This window comes from Lissotriton helveticus, chromosome 3_2 (assembly GCF_964261635.1).
Source record: "Lissotriton helveticus chromosome 3_2, aLisHel1.1, whole genome shotgun sequence".
NCBI classification, from domain to species: domain Eukaryota; kingdom Metazoa; phylum Chordata; class Amphibia; order Caudata; family Salamandridae; genus Lissotriton; species Lissotriton helveticus.
The window spans coordinates 122,593,213-122,616,853 of NC_136062.1; the positions used below are offsets into that span (position 1 = coordinate 122,593,213).

General features: G+C 47.0%; 1 protein-coding gene across 19 annotated transcripts in view; it reads left to right on the plus strand.

Annotated features, from left to right (window-relative positions):
- TCF12 (transcription factor 12) overlaps window positions 1-23,641 on the plus strand; it is a 797,238-nt gene that overhangs the window by 280,907 nt on the left and 492,690 nt on the right. For all 19 annotated transcript variants that reach the window (XM_078684888.1, XM_078684896.1, XM_078684889.1 and 16 more), the window contains exon 5: window positions 2,083-2,185. In XM_078684888.1, the coding sequence (XP_078541014.1) occupies window positions 2,083-2,185 (103 nt within the window). The remainder of the gene's footprint in view (window positions 1-2,082; window positions 2,186-23,641) is intronic.

Below are 23,641 nucleotides of genomic sequence, written 5' to 3' on the forward strand. Positions count from 1 at the left end.
TACCAGCCTTAGTGGTACTCAACCCATACCAACCCCAGAGATCTTCTTGCCATTCCAGCTTCGCGCGGGTTCTCTGTCCTGCCACTGTCCCAGTGCGTTTCTACCCTGGGAATGCCCCACCGTGCGCCGGTCACAATATCTCACACAGTTCGCACCTTGCTGTCTCGCTGTGGTGCTCTCTCTGCCCTGCAAATCTCTGGCCGTTTTCCCGCTCTATCAACTCCCAGTGGTATTTATGCTATAGCCCCCTCCTGTGGTATTTCTGCCCCCCATAGCTTTGCGGTCCCTCACTCACCCTCAACCCCTCACCCTCACTCACCCTCACCCTCACTCACCCTCAACCCCTCACTCACCCTCAACCCCTCACTCACCCTCAACCCCTCACTCACCCTCAACCCCTCACTCACCCTCACCCTCACTCACCCTCACCCTCACTCACCCTCAACCCCTCACCCTCACTCACCCTCACCCTCACTCACCCTCAACCCATCACCCTCCCTCACCCTCACCCTCACTCACCCTCAACCCCTCACCCTCACTCACCCTCAACCCCTCACCCTCACTCACCCTCAACCCCTCACCCTCACCCTCACTCACCCTCAACCCCTCACTCACCCTCACTCTCACTCACCCTCAACCCCTCACTCACCCTCACCCTCACTCACCCTCAACCCCTCACTCACCCTCAACCCCTCACCCTCAACATCAACCCCTCACCCTCACTCACCCTCACCCTCACTCACCCTCACTCACCCTCACTCACACTCACCCTCACTCACCCTCACCCTCACCCTTACTCACCCTTACTCACCCTCACCCTTACTCACCCTCACTCACCCTCACTCTCACTCACCCTCAACCCCTCACCCTCACTCACCCTCACCCACCCTCACTCACCCTCACTCACCCTCAACCCCTCACCCTCACACAGTGGAATAGGTCTCGGAGCATTTGAGTTAGAGCTTTTAGAAATGTTTATGGTTTTTTTTTTTAATTCTTTAGCATTGGCTACAGGAAACAAAAATGCTAAAGATTTACAAAAAAAACCATAAACAATTCTAAAAGCACTAACTCTAATGCTGCGAGACCTATTGCATTTCCAATGCTTGTGTGGACTGGTTGATCATCCACTAATGTGTTACTTTAACAATTGTGAGCGGTATGTGAAAGCAAGGAATATGATTTGATCAGAGATGTCAAATCTGTTTTTAGTCCTTCTGGAGTAAAGATGATGAGAAGCGTTTACAGCAGTACTATTACCTGGGCCAGAATGCCTGTATATGTTTATGTTCCTGTGTTGGGGATCCCACTGATCGCCTTTGACTCTTTCTCTGTGAAATGTTGGTAAAAGTGGGGAAGTGTGGCTCAATGGTTAGAGCGGCAGACCCTGATGCAGAGGTCTGGCCCGGGACCTGGGTTCAATTCCCGCCTCGGCGGGTCTTGGGCTCAATTTCCTTGGACCTGATAATTCTCACCTTGGTGCCTATTCTAATCATGGGTCCCACTCTGCAACTCTGGGCAATAGCTTGCCTAATCTCCACAGCGGCCCCATCAGCGCTGGGATGCCTGGAAGTGCCCAGGAGTGGGCACTTCCCAGGGAAAAACCAGGAAGGGTTCCACAGCGGTATGCGTACAAGCGCCTTGAGAACCCTTCGGGGGTGATACGTGTGCTATACAAGTACTACATTTACATTTGGCACATCTCAGTTTAATGGCGTTTTATGGTTTACATAAGTGTACCTGGATGGGTTTTTAACCTTTTATGCCATTGCACGTGGATTTGGATTCTAAATTATTGTGAGATTTATGGCAATAAATAATTTTGAACTGGTTGAACTCATATGTATTCTTGTACGTGGAAACATGCACTGTGGCGACGTGTTTGTTGGTTACTATACGAAGTTGTTTTGTAGTCAGAAAGTCAGGAGGGCATGCATCCAGAACGCACCAGCAACAAACTCTTAAGAGTTTCCTGTGACAGTGAAAAATTGCAACATTATACATTAATTAGGATAGTGTCATTACGCTCAATTAGCAGGGCTGCCAAATAATCTTCCTAATCCTCTGCTCTTCTCTCCCCAGGGGTTTGCAGACAGCCCTCATTACGGCGATCACTTGAATGACGGCCGATTAGGGCCCCATGAAGGATTGTCGCCGACACCTTTCATGAACTCCAATCTGATCGGTAAGTCATTCTTCACGAGATGCTGCTCTCAGGCCAGCTGTGCTCTGAGGGAGGCGAGCCACCCCCCACCCCATACCTGTCTGTGCTCCCCTCCTCAGCTCTTGTAAAGGGTGCTCTCCCCAATGGCCTTTCAGTGCAGAGCAGTCAGCAAGCGTTTTAATGGGGATGGGAAGGGGAGACGTACAAGATAGTTGAGATTTATGCATTTTGTTAGGAGAATTAAAAATATTTTATGATACTCTTTTACGCTATGAAAGTCTGTTTCTTGTGATGAGGTTTGATGGTTGTTTCTTGTTATTGCGGAATGTGTAAGAAGCACATACCTGACATAATTGTGGATGCAATTCCCCTTCTCCCTCTAGATAAAAGTGCATTGTGCAACCTTAAGTTTAATTGCAAGCATAACTGTTCACTGATGGTGTTTTCCATTCTTAAAATTACCTATAATTCCGTTCACAGTTTAGTAGTCTATTTGCCTAATTTACATGTGAGATGTTAATAGTGTCACTGTTCCGAAATATATATAATCAGTGTTTTTATCCAGTATCCTCCTTTTCATAATTAGATTTTTGTATTGTTAAATTAGACCCCATTAACAACTCAACTCACATTTGTTTATCAGTCTACACCAGGGAGTGGGTCATTGCACTACTCTCCTCCTTTCTGTAAGGTAGATGCATAAATCAGGAAGTGCTTGCATTTTCACAACCTCTTTTTTCACTAAACTCTTTCATATCCCTAGAATGTACAATTTGGTTGTACTGGTGACAGTTCTTTCATTATGCACTGAAACAAGTTGATTACATATAAGGCCCGCAGTTAGTTTTGATTGCCAGGGTAAACATCAGTTCGGATTGACAGCATATGGAGTCAACAAAGGAATGCGATTTTTATAAATAAGTTGCAGTTGTGCAAATGTGTTTGCAATACAGGGCTGTTACAAATGAGAGAATTTTATTATAATTGACATACTCGCACTACTGACTCACTTCTCCGACAGTAACATAAGCAAAAAATAAATAATGATTAATACTGACAGACAATTAAAAAATATACCAGGAACTCTAATTATATATGTTCAGCTGAAAGATGCCAGAAACAAATCTTTTTTTTCAGGTGGTTACCTTCGTCATTCGTTTTGTTTGCATAAATGTGGTGTGCAAATAAGTTTACAAACACAGCCTATGAGGTCGCTCTCCGGACCGTATATCTGCTTGGACATGTGCGCTATTAATACCAGTCACGTATTGCCTCTTTTAACCCGTGGCCTAATAACCTTAATTGTTTTGTTTTATTTGTGGGAGCACAGATTCATTTGGGCAAATGCTATGTCTAGCCTGTTTCTTATCCGATGGCTTGATCTGTATAGTGGAAGCGCATGACTGTATAGGTTGACATTGTTTTACCCGTATATTGGGTTTCTTGTGTGTGTGTGTGTGTGTGTGACCTATTTAGCTTTCCTCTTATAGCCCTTTAAAATGCAAGCTTGGTAACCTAAGTGGATTACTTAAATCTAAATCCCGGTGGTCTGCAATTTCTTCTGGAAACCTTTCTACTTTACTCGGTCTTTGTTTACTTCCTTAATCTTTATCTTAGACATTCAGCAGCCGTGGGACTGAAACAGATTTGCTCAGAAACTGTCTAACAGTGTAAATGTTATGTAGTTGATTTGTGTATTTTGTGGCACTTTTGCACTCGAGGACGTCTTCAAAATTAACCATTTTGCTAACATTGTTAGATATACTCACTAGTGAATTTATTCTCCTTGCCCAATAGTATTATAGAAATATTTATAGTGAACCACTTTGTTGATGCACTTGAGAAAAAAAGTCACATTTTGTCTGCAGGCATATAAACTCCCATAATGCTCGACTGGTAGGTAGTGAATGCTTCCAAAAAAGTACATGTATTGCATCGGTCACAATTTGGTGACAGTGGTTTGCTAGAGAAAGATATATACCCAACTAAAACTTTTTGCTCAACCACTGCTAAATGTATTTCTGTCAATGAGCCCCTCTCACCTCTTTAAGCATCCTAGCTCCCTAATGCACAGTGAGACATCACGCTTCCATTCTTATGCACGGCTAACCCAACATAACCAACCATAAGGCAACTTTTGCTCCCTTATTTTTGATGTTGGAAGTACTTTTTCCATTGCTATGAATGGCAAACTGGCTATGGGATAATTTTATTTTTAGGAAGATAATTTAAACCCGTGAGTAATTACTAATAACCTAAAAGCCAGGCGTAAAAAAAATCAGCCTATCCGATTATGGGTACCAGAGACCAATTGTTCTAAATATAAATAGAGATACTTTTGGGGAGAGCTAAACTTGTAAAGGCAACTAGGAAGAAAGAGTATGTGTGTGTGGTTTTATAACCTTTACATTTTGTTTACACGATCCACAGGTGTATATAACCTTCACGTTCCTCGTCCTCGACGCAGTCATAACAAAGGAGATATATTCCACTGACAGGAAACAAAACAGGAAACTCTTTTAAGCTCCAGTCACTCTCCAGGGGCTGTAAGAACATAGCCAGAAAAAAGCACTTCTTGTTTTGTTTCCTTTCAGTGAACATGACAGGAGATGGTAGGTATTTGCTGGGTACTTACCTTCTTGCTGGACGCGCTTCAGTTTCCTCCTTTGCTGGCCTCTGGGGGTGCTGTTGGGCCTACGAGGTAGTAGCAGGTGTCGGGACGCTTCGCCTCCTGTACTCCCTAAGAACCTTCGGGTGCCTGACTTGCTGGGCTTGTCGGATCCCCGGTGGTCTTAAGTTCCTTTTATTTTGTTCCGGGAAATGTTTTTATTCCTGGGACCTCTAGTGTCCGATTGCTGTGTGCCGCGGTATGGGTGCTCTCCCTCACGCTGTTGATTGCTGGGCATTCAGCGAGGAGGGCTTTGCTGTGTTCCCCTGCCACGCTGCTATGGTAGGGCGTGGGGGGGGGAGAGAACCGTTGCCTGCATTTCTGTATTGGTGACGGGTTTGGCTCCTGCTGCGCTTCATGTCTGCGGGACCCGCGGTGCTGCGGTTATGCTCATCGGGGGTTGGCGCGGTGTAGAATGCTTCCCTTGGCGCAGCAGGTGCCGTCTTCCGCCCTCCCCTGTTAAATCCCTGCAGGGAGGTGGTCGGGTTGGCCGGGTTCTGATTTTGCTTTCTTCTTTCGGGCATGTCAAATCCAGTAGTCTAACTGGGTGCGGGCTGTTCCGGGGCCACTGGCAGATCTCGCCCCTCAGTGGCTCGTCCTCTAATGGAGATTCTGGACACTGCTGCTTCTTAGATGTGCTGCACTTGCTTCTCCCCTTTTGCCTACAGTAGCCAGGAATTTTTGGAAATTCACTGTGCGTTGGCCACGCCCACTCATGCCTTTTGTGCTTCTGGTCTGCTGTTGGCTGGCTGGTTTGCTTGAGTCCTACGCCTGCTGAAACTGGTGTAGACTGCTTCTGAGTGTTTCTTTAAATAAAAAGGGTGGGTATTTCTGCTCTTGGCACCTGTTGCTCAGTATCTTTTGGTCTTCATGGGGAAACATAGTCAGAAGCGCAGACATGTATCTCTTGTGTCTTCTACGTCCTCTCCAGGGGACAGTGTGGAATCTGGCCCTCCTGTGAAGCAGCCCACATTGGATGATGATGTCTGTTTGAAGAGGCTGATTGTGGAGACCTTGTCGTTTTGAAGTTCTCCAAGAAGCCCGTGTGGGTTCTTGTGGAGGTCCTGTCATTTACTCCAATATTTCCAGTTCTGAGTCTTTCGATGGTTCCTCCTTAGGTACTGTGGACCTTAAGGGAAAATATATTTCCAAGGATATGTTGCCAGACATTCTGTTCCATGTCAGTGAGAACTTCGGTTTCCCTGATGAGGAGGTTGCCAGCAATTCCAGAGATACTGTGTTGCCGCAATTTCGGAAGCAGGCCACTAAGACACTGCCTATTTATCCTTTTGTGATGGACGTCCTTGTGAAGGAGTGGACGGTTCTGGATCACATTATGATGCCTCGCTTTATGTCCAAGCTCTACCCATTACAGGACATGGAGGATACTATTCCTGATTCTGTTCATGTGGATTAAATTGTCGCCAGTTTGGTAGGACGTTCTTCGATGGCTGATGATGTCCTCTGTGACAAGTTGGATAAAAAGATTGACTTTTCTTTGAAGAAGGCCTATGCTGGTTCACCCCTTGCCATCCGGTCTGGGAAGTATGGGGCTTAAGTCGCCCAGTCTTTGTTGGCCAACTTTAAGAACTTATATGCCACCGTGCAGGAGGGTGGCAGTTAGCCTGATGTTCCAAGGATTCTAGCAAGTCATGACTAGTTCCTATCGGATACTGCCTTTGACTCTGTGTGTGCTTCGGCCATGTCCTTTGGTACTTCCATTGCTGCCAGATGTAACCTATTGCTGAAGGGTTGGAACGCAGATGCGGCACAACGTTCCATTTACTGGTCCATGTCATTTTGGAAAAGTCCTTGAGAAGAAGCTGCACAAGGTGTTCAAGGAGCGGAACATTCCTTGTCTTCCAGCTACAGCCATATCAAAAGGATTCTTTCTATTCCAATGCAAATTCTTTCCGTTAGCCTTCTCATCTGCAAAAGACTCCATTCCGGAATCAGAAGAACACTGGGAAAGGGTACCATCGTCTGTTTCAGAAGACACCCCCTCCTGAGGCGGGACTTGGTAATCAGCGTTCCTGACTATGCTGATTCCCGGGACGTCCGCCAAGGGTGCTGCCAGAGGTTGGTGGGAGATTACGCCTTTTTCTGCCAGCTTGGCGTCCCTCAAAGTGTGGCCAGTGGGTCCTGAATGACGTGGAATGGGGACTGGATCAATTTTATTTCCCCTCTGCCTGCATCAGGTTGGGTCTGGACTTCCACCCCCAAGTATGTGTCTGAACCTCAGGCTCTGTTGGACGGTGTGCAGTCTCGGTTTCTGTCCCGAGATCAGAGTGGGGTCAGGGGACTTATTCTGTCACCTTTCTGGTTCTGAAGATCAAAGGGGGCTATTAGATTGTGATCAATCTCTGTCCTTTGAACAAGTTTGCCTGAAAGATTCAGTTCAAGATGGAGACCCTCCAGCGCGTGAGTCCATTGATTCAGGCTGGGTGGGTGATATCTACCCCGGATCTTCAGGATGCGTACATTCATGTGCCAGTGTGGTTGGAGTGTCAACAGTTTCTGGGGTTTTACCTGAAAGGCAAGCATTGGCAGTTCTATGTCCTTCCATTTGGCCTTTGGTAATCTCCCTGTGTCTTCACCAACATGGTGGCCCCTCTGGTGGGCCGTCTTCACCTCCTTGGACTCTGTGTTTTCCTAACTAGATTATTGGCTTCTCCAGGTCCCTTCTGCCTTGATGATGTCTCAGTATCTTCCTTTGACCATTCATATGCTAGAAAGTCATGGTTTTCTTCTGAACTTCCTGAAGTGACATCTTCCTGCCACCGGTAGGACCTTTATTGGTGCGGACTTTGATACTGGTCTGGGCAAGGTGTTCCTACCTCCTTCCAGGATTTTGCGTCTCCAGGCTCTGTTAAGGAGACTGTTATCTCTGCCTGCAGCACCACTGTTTCAGTGGATGGTTGTGCCGGTTCACATGGCGTTAACTGTGTTTACGGTTCTAAGGGCCAGACTCCACCTGCAGCCATTGCTGAGGCATCTGCACCGCGGGGTGTTTTTCCCTGTTCAGGACTTCTCGGTCCCCATTCCTGTATGTCCGTAGATTGTGTCCGATCGCCAGTAGTGGTTGGTTTCTGCGAATCTCCAAGGAAATGTGGCTGCGCCCACCTCCGCAGTTGGTGACGACAGATGCCAGCGCCTCAGTTTCGGGTGCAACTCTCGGACAGTCGTCTGTGCAGGCTCGTTGGAGGAGCTCAGTCTCGCCAGTCTTACAACTGGAATGAGTTGTCAGCAGTGGAGCGTGCTCTCCGATACTTTATAGATCATCTCCTGGGTTGCAATGTTCTGGTGCGGTCCGACAACACTTTGACTGTGGCCTACATTAAACACCAGGCCAGTACTCGCAGTCCTTCTTTAAACTTGATGGCCTGTGCCATTGTGGGTAGAGTAGAAGTTCATCTCCTGGTCATTCCTGCTCAGCACATCAGGGGCCTGGACAATGTTCTGCCAGATGCCCTGAGTTGCAGGGTTCCATCCTCTCTGACTCTGTGCCTGGCTCTCAGGATTTTCCGGTTGCTCTGCCGGAAGTTCAGGACTACCGTGCTGGATTTGTTTGCTTCCAGGAACAATGCTATGCTTCCCCTCTTTTGTTCCCACACTCCTTAGGTGGGTGCTTGGGGGGGGTGGGGAGGATGCCTTGTCTCTCCAGTGGTTCCCTTGGTTCCTGTATGCCTTTTCCTCTCTTACCTGTGTTCCTGCTTAAAGATCAGAGGGTGGGGGCTCAGGTGGCGGCGGTTTTGCTTGACTGACCTCGAAAGTCTTGGTTCCCATTGTTGCGGAGTCTGGCCCCTCCTTGGATCTTGCCTCGCTGCCCATCTCGCCTGCGGTCTGCCTCTCCCTTTCTCCTGGTCTCTCTCACCTTGGCGGTCTGGAGGTTGAACGGCTGTCTCTAGGGGCAGAGGTTTACCTGACCACATTATTTCTGTGCTGCAGGCCTCCCGCAGGAAGTTGACTTTGTTTTCTTATTACAAGCATTGGGCTTGTTTCACCTCTTGGTGTTCTGACTGTGGTCTGTTTTCTACCTTTTGCCCTGTCGCTGATCCACAATTTTTTCTGGATGGATTTCAGAAAGGTTATGCTTTGTCTACACTGAAGGGTTAGTGGGCCGCCATTAGAGCTTTCCAGGACACAGGCTCCCTACCTTCTTCTGATGGGTTGTTAGTGTCTCGGTTGTTCCGGAGTTTCTCTCTTAACACTCCTGCTGTTCGTGCTTCTGTTCCTCCGTGGGATCTTTCTCTGCTCCTGCGTGCTCTTCATTCCTCTCCTTTTGAACCTCTGGAGTCTGTTGATTTCAAGTTCATGTCCTTTAATGTGGCATTTCTGGTTGCCATTACCTCTGCTTGGAGGTTGGGTGAACTTACTGCGTTGTGTTGTACACCCCCCTTCCTTTTTGCGATTTATGGATGAAGCTGTGGTCCTCTGTTTGGATCCTTGTTTTCTCCCTAAGATCTGGTCCAAGTTTCATTCTTCTCAGGAGTTGAACCTTTCTGCTTTCTATCCTTCTCCTGCTGATCAATTGTTACACATTCTTGATGTTAAGCATGCTTTGACAGTGTATGTGGACCGGTTGGTGGCTTTGTGCTCTTCTGATTCCCTGTTTGTGACGTTTGGGCAGGCTGATCATGGGAAGGCTGCTTCCCGGCTTACGTTGGGTCGTTGGATCAAATCTGTAATTTCATTGGCTTATTAGGGTTCAGGTTTGCCTGGTCCTTCTGGGGTTCAGGCCCGATCTATGAGGGGTGTCTCTGCTTCTTGGGCTGCTTTTCATGGTGTGTGCCTCTGGATGAGATTTGTCGGGCTGGAACTTGGGATTCAGATTCTACTTTCGTAAAGCATTACCGTTTGAATTGTGCCTTGGATGACTGTGTGAATTTCGGTTGTGGTGTTTTGCCTGCTGTGGGCCCTGTTACTCCCCCTGGATTCTTGTGTGTTGTTAAACGTTTCACTTTGGTGCGCTTCACACCTGTGTGTAGTCTATTTTGTTCCTGCTGGGGTGGGAAAGTCCTTCATGTGTTGTTGCTTTGGTATGTCTGCTTTGTTATGACTGGGGCGAGGGATGTGGAGGTAATGCTCTGATTACTTATCGGTAATCCTCATTGCTCCGAGTCCTACTCGTCCTCGACCCAGTCATACTTTCCACCCATCCTCCCTGGTTCAGGCCTCTGTGCTTGGTATGTCAGGAAGTGCTTTTTGAGGGCTATGTTCTTGTAGCCCCTGGCAGGAGGGTGGGTAGAGCCTAAAAGCGTTTCCGGTCAGTGGAATATATCTCCTTTGTTATGACTGGGTCGAGGACGAGTAGGACTAGGAGTAATGAAGATTACCGGTAAGTAATCAGAGCATTATCAACTATCAGTTTAGATATCTTCCAGAGATAATTGCCAAAACCTGGGATTATGAATGATACTATAAGGTGGTCATCTGCACTCTTTAGAGTTTGCCCTTCAGATTCAATGATTATTGGCAAGTTTTTTATCTGTTTTAGAATTCTAGTATTTCTCATGCACATCTGTTGAATTCATTCATGTCTGTGTAAAACGGTCCAAGCACATTTTAATCCTAAATAAACATAATTTGTATCAAATGTTAACATTGCTGTGACTCCAAACCGATCAGTGGTCTGCGATGCACATTCCTCGCTGTTTCTTTGCATTTCCCGTGCCCATGATTCCTACAAAATTTAACCAGTTAAAACTAGAGCCATGGTCGGAACCAAATTGTTTAAAATGGGTACCAAGTTTAATCATGTTCTCATCTGAAAGCCATTTTTCTTAACTCCTTTATTAAACTTGCCGTAAACCCAATACGGATATAAACCTATCGCTACCCCCATTGCTATCTTTTGTAATGTATCTAAAACCAATATTTGCTTTGATGTTCTTTAGACCTATTCCTATTCGATTATCAAATGAATTGAGTATTGTTCACCAGAATTCACCTGCAGCCAATTGGCTAATTCTATTTTTTAGGTCAGGCCTTTGAGACTGCTTTAGTTATGCCACCAGACTATTGTTTTCCAAGTAATTCATATGTAATCTACATACCTAAAATGGGTTTTCAGTTATAGGGCTCAACCAATTTGTCTTTTAAATTGTCACATTTTTGCTTCTGCCCACCACTGCATACAGCATGGGGTAATGCTTTAGCTTTGCTTTTACTCATTGCCTCTGATCGCTGAGTAGACTGCGCAAAGCCTGTGTATGTTGTTCACATCCGCTAAATATAGTTGCTTTCACTCCTGCGACAAAGCTGCTTCAAAATGGTCTTTTTTTTAATTTATTTTGTATAGTAACTTTAAATACCAACTATTTTATCTGCACTTTGGGTTCCCATTCAGATTGTGATTTAGTTTGTCTCCTTTTGAAAGTGTTTAAGTGCCATTGTAGTGGCCGTGATCAAAGTGATTGATTATGCAGAAATTAAATCTTGCCGGCTTCACAATTAATAATACTAACAAACTACATGACACAACTGCAAGGTTTCCTATTTATAAAACATCACTAGTAAAAGTCTCGTCACTTAATGGTGTTAAATGCCCATTTTAATGCAATTGTGCAGCAGCAATGTTTAGTTTTTTTTGTTTTATATGCTTGCATTATCAAAATACAAAAATAATTATTGCACAGCTTGCTGGTGCCAAATCTGTTGGCTTTGCTAATGCATGATTAAAAGTGTTATTTCAGCAACATTGTGTAAGGGAGAGATTCAGAATTGTGGCATTGCTTACCATGATAGAACTGGAAACCTAAACCAAAATAAAAACACAGTAAAAGATCACAACTACTGTGTAATTTATCTTTTCTATAACCTATTTTTGCGAGGTGTGTAATGCTTTAAATATCAACTTTGACATACCGCTGAGAAACAGTTAAATGCCTTCCCGAGAAAATTTCGTTGTCACTTATGTCAATGCTTGTAACGCCATTAACAATAACGAATTGTGCGTCAAGAGTATATTGTTATGGTGTATATCATGTTCAGCTATAAGCATATTTGCCTGAAGAGATAGTGCATTATAAAGCTTGGCTGTCTTTCTTGATGGAGCTCTTAAACACTTTAATGATCTTGTGCACTGCAAAGGAAAAGCAGTTTGAAACAAGGCCTGATAATGATGCAATAATGAACAATTTGCTACAAAAAGGCACATTTCCATATTCATTAGATTATTTTCTGAAGTGTTTTGCACAACGAATAAAGCTGTAATGTAGGGCCTGATCATGTTTTCATCTAATGAGTTTTGGAATTATTCTGTTTGACACTGCGACGATGAGAGAATCCTTGTGCAGCTTGAATTTTAAAAAGTGCATAATTTTTGTACAATGATTGTCCTAATTAAACATTTAAGTAATGCCGAATAGAGTGCTTTGAGCTCTGACACATATTTTATTTGACCGTGTTCCCATAATTAAACGGGATGTCCATTGAATGTTACAATGTCTCCAAACCCCGGCAGACGTCAGCAAAGCAAGTACTAACATTTTTCTTAGTGGTTATTTATTTAATTTATTTTTGGTATTTTCTATAGCGCGAACATGACCCTGTACAGGGAATCAGAGCGCTTTACAGGGCCTTAAAACATCCCGATCCATACATAATCAGATCCATTACTCGTTAATGACATTTACAATTACGAAAGGCAGAGTCATCTAAGTAATGCTCAACAGATGACCTATCATAACGCCTCTAGCACTACAACACAATAAGACAAAACATGGATATACAGGTCCAGTAATTAACGTAAAGACAACACCTGACTATACAGGTCCAGTAATTAACAGTGATGGGCTTGTGTGAGCATTCGAACAACAGTGAGCATGACATATATATATATAGATCAGCTGTAAGGTATTAGGGAAGAAATTTCTTCATATAAAACAGTTTTGCTTCCTTTTTGAATGTTATGATGGAAGGAATTCTTCTTATGTCCGGGGGGAGGGCGTTCCAAATTCTCGGTGCTGCCCCTGAGAATGCTCTGTCATAGGTTTTTTTCTTACGGAAACGTGCAGGTTTCAGTAGTATATCCGCTTTGCTCCTGGAGGAGCGAGACCCTCCCGACAGCGTGAGTTTCCGGGCGAGATAGACTGGAGATTTGTTGTGTATTACTTTATGGGTGATGCATGCCAGTTTGAACTGGATTCGTGCTTCGAACGGAAGCCAGTTGAGAGCTTTCAAGTGAGGAGAAATATGGTCGAATTTTTTGGAACCCGCTATAAGTCTTGTGGCTGCATTAAGACAAGCTTTCAATGGGGCTGTAGAGATCTTAGGGAGCCCAGCTAAGGTTGTGCAACCATATTCAATCCTTGAGATGACCAATGCCTGAACTGCTCTTTTGAGGTCTGCTTTATTTATAACAGGTTTTAGCTTTCTTAAGTAGCTTAAGTGGAACCTGGCGTTTTTTGCCATTGCGTTGATATGTGCTGACATGTTAAGGTTTTTGTCCAGAATGATATCCAAGGATTTGGTTGAATCATCATTCTTCGGAGTGCAATTTAGAGCAGTGATGAGGTTGGACCACTCCGCAATCGTAATTTTATATTTCTGTGGAGTGATCAGTAGGAATTCAGTTTTCTGAGGATTTAGCTTTAGGTGGTTCTTAGTCAGCCATAGTAGGGTTCTCGTTAGAGCTAGATTAATTGTTTTTATGTCATCCGACGAAGCGACCTTGATGTACAGCTCAGTGTCATCAGCATACATATGGAAAGCAATGTTGTCTTTTTGTAGTATTTCCGTAAGTTGTTAGTTAGTTGTTAGTTGTTAGTAATGTGGGGCTGGGTAAAGAGAACAGATGTTTCTTTCACTGGATGGCCACTTTAATTTTCTATTTGGAGTTAGTCATTTCTTCTCGTTTATTGGGGAGTAGTTGCACAATTCCGGTTGCTTTCTCGTACGCCTTTACATGTGGTTAGATGCTTATACTATGGTACAAATATATATATATCAAAAACAATAAGTGGTAATGGGTGGGATGTAGTCAGAACTTTGATGCTAAATTCAAAGCCCTATCCTTTTAATGAGTGACTTATTTTGCGTGCCCAGTACATCAGTATGCTCTGTTTCTGTTCAAAAGTGGATATTTACTCTTAAAATGGAAGTTCAATATCGTAAACATTTTAAGATTGCTAGTTGCTTATTTTATATTGCATAAAGGTAAAGATGCTCTTAAAATTCTTGGGCCCACTATTTGTGTTATGGTTCTGAGAAATGTTTGTAGATAGTCCAAAACTCTCCCTATATGTAATACTGGGATGGCTAAAAATGTGTTGCCAGTCATTAAACTTGGATAACAAGAAGTATGTCTGAAAGATGGTTGTTCAGTGTGAGTGTGTTATCTAGTGAGACAAGCATTTACAATGCAACGGTCTCACCTTTGCTAAAGTTAGAGCTATTGGCATTGTAAATGACAACATTTTTATTTATGTTTTGGTTTTGAAAACAGATAAATAAATGGCATTGTCATTTACAATGCCAATAGCTTTATCTCTCGCAAATAAGAGACCTATTGCATTTGCACCCACACACACACACAGCCACACACACACACAGAGCTACACACACACACAGAGCCACACGCACACACAGAGCCACACGCACACACAGAGCCACATGCACACACAGAGCCACACGCACACAGAGCCACACGCACACACAGAGCCACACGCAAACACAGAGCCACACGCAAACACAGAGCCACACACACACAGAGCCACACACACACAGAGCCACACACACACACAGAGCCACACACACACACAGAGCCACACACACACACACAGAGCCACACACACACACAGAGCCACACACACACAGAGCCACACACACACACAGAGCCACACACACACACAGAGCCACACACACACAGAGCCACACACAGAGCCACACACACACACACAGAGCCACACACACACACAGAGCCCCACACACACAGAGCCACAGAGCCACACACACACACAGAGCCACACACACACACACAGAGCCACACACAGAGAGCCACACACAGAGAGCCACACACAGAGAGCCACACACAGAGAGCCACACACAGAGAGCCACACACAGAGAGCCACACACAGAGAGCCACACACAGAGAGCCACACACAGAGAGCCACACACAGAGAGCCACACACAGAGAGCCACACACAGAGAGCCACACACAGAGAGCCACACACAGAGAGCCACACACAGAGAGCCACACACAGAGAGCCACACACAGAGAGCCACACACAGAGAGCCACACACAGAGAGCCACACACAGAGAGCCACACACAGAGAGCCACACACAGAGAGCCACACACAGAGAGCCACACACAGAGAGCCACACACAGAGAGCCACACACAGAGAGCCACACACAGAGAGCCACACACAGAGAGCCACACACAGAGAGCCACACACGCAGAGCCACACACGCAGAGCCACACACACAGAGCCACACACACACACAGAGCCACACACACACACAGAGCCACACACACACAGAGCCACACACACACAGAGCCACACACACACACAGAGCCACACACACACACAGAGCCACACACACACACAGAGCCACACACACACACAGAGCCACACACACACAGAGCCACACACACACACAGAGCCACACACACACACAGAGCCACACACACACACAGAGCCACACACACACACAGAGCCACACACACACACAGAGCCACACACACACACAGAGCCACACACACACACAGAGCCACACACACACAGAGCCACACACAGAGAGCCACACACACACACAGAGCCACACACACACACAGAGCCACACACACACAGAGAGCCACACACACACACAGAGCCACACACACACACAGAGCCACACACACACACACACAGAGCCACACACACACAGAGCCACACACACACAGAGCCACACACACACAGAGCCACACACACACAGAGCCACACACACACAGAGCCACACACACACACACACACACAGAGCCACACACACAGAGCCACACACACACACAGAGCCACACACACACACAGAGCCACACACACACACAGAGCCACACACACACACAGAGCCACACACACACACACACACACAGAGCCACACACACACACACACACAGAGCCACACACACAGAGCCACACACACACACAGAGCCACACACACGCACAGAGCCACACACACACACAGAGCCACACACACACACAGAGCCACACACACACAGAGCCACACACACACAGAGCCACACACACACAGAGCCATACACACACACTCAGAGCTACACACACACAGAGCTACACACACACAGAGCCACACACACACAGAGCCACACACACACAGAGCCACACACACACAGAGCCACACACACACAGAGCCACACACACACACAGAGCCACACACACACAGAGCCACACACACACAGAGCCACACACACACAGGGCCACACACACACAGAGCCACACACACACACAGAGCCACACACACGCACAGCCACACACACGCACAGCCACACACACGCACAGCCACACACACACGCAGAGCCACACACACGCAGAGCCACACACACGCAGAGCCACACACACGCAGAGCCACACACACGCAGAGCCACACACACGCAGAGCCACACACACACACGCAGAGCCACACACACACACGCAGAGCCACACACACACACGCAGAGCCACACACACACACGCAGAGCCACACACACGCAGAGCCACACACACGCAGAGCCACACACACGCAGAGCCACACACACGCAGAGCCACACACGCAGAGCCACACACACGCAGAGCCACACACACAGAGCCACACACACGCAGAGCCACACACACGCAGAGCCACACACACGCAGAGCCACACACACGCAGAGCCACACACACGCAGAGCCACACACACGCAGAGCCACACACACGCAGAGCCACACACACGCAGAGCCACACACACACACAGAGCCACACACACACAAAGCCCCACACACAGAGCCACACACACAAAGCCCCACACACAGAGTCCCACTCAGAGAGCCCCACACACGCAGACAGACACACACACAGCCACACACATACACACACACACACACACACACACACACAGAGCCACACACATACACACACACACACAGAGCCACACACACACACAGAGCCACACACACACAGAGCCACACACACACAGAGCCACACACACACACACACACAGAACCACACACACACACAGAACCACACACACACACAGAACCACACACACACAGAGCCACACACACACAGAGCCACACACACACAGAGCCACACACACACAGAGCCCCACGCAGAGAGCCCCACGCAGAGAGCCCCACGCAGAGAGCCCCACGCAGAGAGCCCCACGCAGAGAGCCCCACGCAGAGAGCCCCACGCAGAGAGCCCCACGCAGAGAGCCCCACGCAGAGAGCCCCACGCAGAGAGCCCCACGCAGAGAGCCCCACGCAGAGAGCCCCACGCAGAGAGCCCCACGCAGAGAGCCCCACGCAGAGAGCCCCACGCAGAGAGCCCCACGCAGAGAGCCCCACGCAGAGAGCCCCACGCAGAGAGCCCCACGCAGAGAGCCCCACGCAGAGAGCCCCACGCAGAGAGCCCCACGCAGAGAGCCCCACGCAGAGAGCCCCACGCAGAGAGCCCCACGCAGAGAGCCCCACGCAGAGAGCCCCACGCAGAGAGCCCCACGCAGAGAGCCCCACGCAGAGAGCCCCACGCAGAGAGCCCCACGCAGAGAGCCCCACGCAGAGAGCCCCACGCAGAGAGCCCCACGCAGAGAGCCCCACGCAGAGAGCCCCACACACGCAGAGCCCCACACACGCAGAGCCCCACACACGCAGAGCCCCACACACGCAGAGCCCCACAAACGCAGAGCCCCACACACACGCAGAGAGCCCCACACACACGCAGAGAGCCCCACACACACGCAGAGAGCCCCACACACACGCAGAGAGCCCCACACACACGCAGAGAGCCCCACACACACACAGAGAGCCCCCCACACAGAGAGCCCCCCACACAGAGAGCCCCCCCCACAGAGAGCCCCACACAGAGCTCAGTGCCATCTCTTCCACATCTGAAAGCCATTAAGCCAAGCAGCAACACTTCCGCCTCCCCTAGTTCCTGCCTGGCCTCACCAAGCGAAGTAAGTAGTTTCACTTCTTGTGTTTTCTGAAACATTTTGAGATGTCTAGAAGGGAGAACCCCGTGATGTTTGTTCCGCAGTGACACCAGGCACTGCTCCGGGAGTGAATCCCAACACGTGAATCCGGGACTCCCTGCAGTGTGTATGCTCCTGTCTGATGTGAGGCGGATCGGGCTTGAAATGCCCCGAGCAAGCCTCCGTAAGGAATCGGTTGTTTGCATGCCTGCAGTGGGCTGGCATCAACTGAACAGTTTCACAAAGAGACCTCTTTACTTTAGGTCCTCTGAGTGTGTGTTTTAGTTTCCTTAACACTCACTGAGACCTCTGGCGATGGGAGAAGCTCGTGCGTGCGCATCTGCCTTGTAATGTTTAAAGACTGAACAGCCATTGCCGCTTCCAGCATAAAAGTTTGCATTTGTGGCTTCGAGTGCGAGTGAGGAAAGAGGGTGGGAAACATTCTTCTAGATCTAGAACAGTTTTGTCTTTTAGCGTAAAAGAAAGAGAGGGCGTTCCTGCAATAAAGTGTTTTATTTCTGAAGTTGCTTGGTTAGAAGTGCTGGCTCTGTTGCTGCTTCAAAGAGAGATAGCCCCTAAAAGGAAACCAATCAAATAATGTGCGCATTTTAAAAACACTTTTTGCATTTGAGCTGCTGCGGTCAGGAGGAGGGATGGCGGCGACAGAGGCATAGCTAATTAAGATGACTGGTGTCAGAATGATAATTTTAGCGAGATAACAAGGAGTTCCGCCTCAACAGAGGAGAGGCGCTGATGCAAATGCGTTATGTGAGTGAGTGGAGTGGGAGCTTCAAGGACATGAACAGATGAAAGTTTTGGTTCACTTTGTATATCACTTGCTTGGCTTGTATAAATGAATGCGATATTTATAGATCTCCAACTGCCTGAGTGAATGAAGACTCTGCCTTTCCTCTCAGGGGTGGGAGACGGCCACACACAGGACTGTCGGTTCGGCAGACGAGGGGGTCCCAAGCGTCCCTTAAGCCCCGTTTCAAGAAGGCGCCACAAACTCCTAATGGGCCAGGAAGAGGCTTCCTTCTCCGGGCGGGAGCGTTGTCTGTGACAAGAAGGGTGAAAACAAGCGCTCGGAATGACGTCAACTTTTAGCTTTTAGAGCTGTCCTTTTTTAGACTGGCTTGGCCTGACTTACTGGTGGCGTAAAAGCTTGCTTATCTTATTTATGGGGCGAAACAGATGGCCCCATAAATAAGATAAGAAAGCTTTTACGCCAGCAGGAAGTCAAATAAGCCAGTCTGAAAAGGACGGGGCTTACAGAGAAAGAACGTCGTCACTAGGACCTCTTCTCCAATGGCTGGCCACCGTTTCGGATGCCAGCCAATGGAGAAGAGGGGCGGGGCTTAACCTCGCTGGTGAAAGTTCCTCTATCTCATTAAGTCTCCCCAGCTCGACTGCGCATGTGCGCTGTCTTTCGCAGTCTGAGACCTAAAAATGGTAATTCCTTCCATTGAAGCACAATCTCTTCATCCTCTGTTCACATGTGTAGGTGATAGTTAAATTAAATCCAATATAACCACAGCTCTAGATATTTTGGTTACCATCTGCACCTGGAAACTCTCGGAAACGAATTAATGGATGCACAGACATCCTCCTTAATCTGAAATATTAGGGGCAGAGTGGTGTACGAATGGTGCAATAAAACATAATCTTTGTCAGATCACATACTTGCTACACACTCCAGACTCTACAATTCTGCACGTGCCTGAGCAAAGGAGGATTACTTCTACACTCAAATTGATCATTTCTGAAACTTGACCAAAGAATTCTTCCCTATATCTCAGGAGATTTTGTCTATTAGCTCATCATCCATGATCCCAACCCTTTTAAAAGACCTGTGTGATAATCTGTTGTCATTATTTTCAAATAAAAACAACTTAAGTGCCTTCTTCACCATCTCTACTTCATGGGCCGAGAAGCCTGGCTCTTGTCATCCTATACCAGGCTCCAGAGCCTGCTAAAGTGAGTTAGCACGCATCTTTGAGTTCAGTTTAAGTAAAATTCTGTCCTTTGAGAAGACACCTTTAACTCTGTGGGATATTTGAAATTATTTAGTCATCTAGGACCTCACATCTTTGGCATTGATCCTCATTAGCCTAATAACTACTCCCTTTGGAATGTAGTAGTCTCTCAGGCCCTGAAACATTCAACCATCTCACCTATCCCAGATAGACCCAGTACAGATGCAGATGATTTTTATAGCTATAGGCACATCCCCTTTCTTAATTGTCACCCATTAATTATCCTTGCACTCTAAGGCAAATTGCCTCCTCAGTGACTTTCAGTTAGGTTTTAGAACCATTGAGTCACGGAGATCATACTGCTAAACATCAGGGAAGAACTACTTCCATCACACAACGAGCCATCCCCATGCATTGAGGATATTGAACCTTTCCTCTCAACTTGAGACCGTAGACCTACACGTACTAATGTTGTGGTTTGAGTCATTCTTACAGACCTTTTCTGTCAAGTCCGATTGGGTCATTGCTCTCTCCACTACAGTTAACTGTGGTGCCGTGCCGTGCCGTGCCTTGTCACCACTGTTAAACATTTACATGGCACTTCCTTGCTCTCATCTTAGATTCCTAAGAGACGGATTAGCACATAACTATAGTTGATGCAGTTCCTTCACAAGGTTAATGATGAACCTAGCAACCTACATATCTTTCCTCACTGCCTTTGATGGTTTTAACTCTGGGTGCCTAAGAATTGTCTCTATCTCATAGTGGTGAAAAAAATTAAATCATGTCCCTAGGTCCCTTTATTCATGCCTCTTTCTCTTCATGTAGCCTCTATGAATTGCAATTTCCTCCACCCCTCATGGACAATGATGGCAACTTGGGTATACTTAGACAATACGTGGGATCTCTAAAACAGCTTTCCACTATATACGTCTGCTGTTACAAGCTCTGTTGTTCTCCTCCTCCATTCAGAAAATTCTCATCCTAGCCCTGGTCATGTCATACTTGGGTTGTTACTACAATAACCTACACACTGACCCCATAATGTATTGTTCTCAAGAAACCATTCAGTTCAAAACCGTGCAACTCACCCGTTAGGTTTGAAATATGACCACATCACACCAGCTCTGAAATTATTCAACTGCCTCCTAGTAAATACTTACATTGTGTTCGGAAAAATGTCATTTTACACCAATTTTCCTGACGTGTTCTGGCAATGTTAGTCTAAATTAATTCACTTAAATAGTCCTGGTGGCAGGTACCATTGTTGGTATGTAAGCAAATCCCAATAATGGGCTCAGTTGTGAATGAGTGGAATGATTCGATTTTGATTCCAGTTCACAAAAAAAGGCCTCAAGTCTTTTCCAAAAAAGGCCTCAAGTCTTTTCCATCCACTCCCCCTGACTAGTTATGGGCTAGTAGCAATACTGAGTGAAGTGGAAAATTATTTCTTGAGCTTGTGCTGGGGTAGGCAAGTGATTAAAACCCATTTCCCAAAATACAAAGTGGTTTGTGGAGACCTATTTGTGGCACAGTCAATATCTGTGTCTCTTAATACCTAGGATTGTGTTTTGGGCAGACATCTTATCATGTTTGACAGTGTTCACCATGCATGGTGGTGGTCATAATTATAACTTAGAGGATTGTTGTTCATAACACTGTACTTGGGTAAGCTAGGCATTGTGCATTAAACAAAGCAATATATACTAAAGAGGGACTTGGTGCAATACTTGCATAAAGCAGTGAAGTGTATTCTAGTCTAGATGATTTATAGAGTGCATGGCTACCCAATGGGACTTCCAGTGCTAAAGTATTCACCCCCTCTTGTGTAACTTTAGATTTCAAATATGGATAAGTTTTTGTTGGGAAGGGACAAGTCATTCCTACCTTGGTTAATGGGATGTCTAATCCAGAGATATCAAGTTCGGTGATGGATTAGTTGAAGCCAAAATGAATGTCTGCTGAATGAGGCATGAAGATGGCACCCTGATAGTCACTGGGTGGTGACTCTCTACCACTGTGACATTCAATTAAACTGATAGCCTAGGAATAAAACCCCAGATTTCTCTTTTGATGATTGACGTTCACCGGTTATATGGTAGTCTAATATTGGAAATTGTGCTAGCAGCTTTTATTTGATTGATCTACATTGATCTGATCTCTTGAGCATCAGTTCAATGAGTCGGAAGGGCTTCCAACTATTTGCGGCAAAGCAGAGGCACTGTGGTCCGAACGAGGGACCCTCGAAGGGCCGCACCCCAACGGCACCACATCCTCCGAACCTGGTTCCGAACCAGTCGGCGCAGGGGCCAGAGTCGTAGGAGGGCCCCACATACTGCAAGTGGTCCGCTGACATCACAGGAGGGGAAGGAGGAGGAGGAGAAGCCAGCGAGGCCTGCAAAGCCACCGCATGTGTCTCTATCTGGGCTCTAGTCGCCCCCACACCGGGAAACTGCAGATAGGGGGACGACATGGGGGGCCACACCACCCGTGGAGAGCCCCGCCCCCAACAGACCGGGAACCGGCTCTCTGGGACAAACTGCGACACTTACCGATAGGTGAGCGACACTCTTGCGGCCTGGGAGAAGGACGATGTTGGAGACGGAGGCAGCGGTTTCGAGAACCTTCCGCAGGGGCCTGGCGAGGTGACTACGCCGACCTGGACATGCAGACCAAGAGAAGTTTCATCCGGCGCTCTAGCCGGGTCTTCGGTTTCATCTGCTGGCACGCCTCGCAATCAGTGGAGTCGTGGTGTTCCCCCAAATGCCACATGCAGATGGGGTGAGAAGCCGTCGCCGACATCAGGCGTCCACAAGACTAGCACATCTTAAAGCCCAAAGGCATCAGCACACTCTTCCTATACACACGCAAAAGGGAAAGGCCTGAACCGGCCCGGAGCACGATCCGGATCCGCGTTGCACGCGGAAAAACAAAAACCTGACGTAGGCGCGCCGGGGTGGGACTTATGTGACCTTGCTGACATCACGTACGTGGACAATGCCTGGGTGGAGTCGCGTGATGACGCCCCCCCGGCGCGCAGTGATGCTGTGGCAAAAAAGTTTTCCGGATCCAGTCTCACGTTTGGGGATAATTCTGTGTTAAGGAATCTGCGGCTAGAATCGTCTCTACCAGACACATCGTTACCGAAGGTAAGTAACTCATACACTTATGTCTTTGGTTATGAGACTCCTTGCCTTTCTGACTTTTTTCTTCTCAGGGTAGTAGCACTTACTCAATACCTTGAACACATCAGTGCCTATGAGCTAAGCGCATACCATCCTGCATGTGCCCACTTTCTGGATATGTTCTATAATAGATCGTTTTAATGTCACTTTTAGAACCTAATCATTGTGTAAGTCGAATATTAAAATATTGTTGCAGACATCACAGGAAATGTTGAGTGTGAACAAAGTTTGTGAATGCATGCATACGAGAGCGCCAGAAGGTGCTGCTATTATCGTTTGCTGTCTAGTTAGTAGCTATGCGACGTGTTGTACTGCTTAATTAAATTAGTTATTTCATTTATTCAAAGACATTCTGGCTTTATGCTCAAAGCATGGTAGCTGCGTTAATAGGCATGAAGTCACCTTACATATGGCAAGTTAAACCCTCGCCTTCAGTGCATCATTCTCGCCCTACCAGAGATCACGTAGAAAGATGTTAAATTGGAAGGAATCTAAAAGGCAAT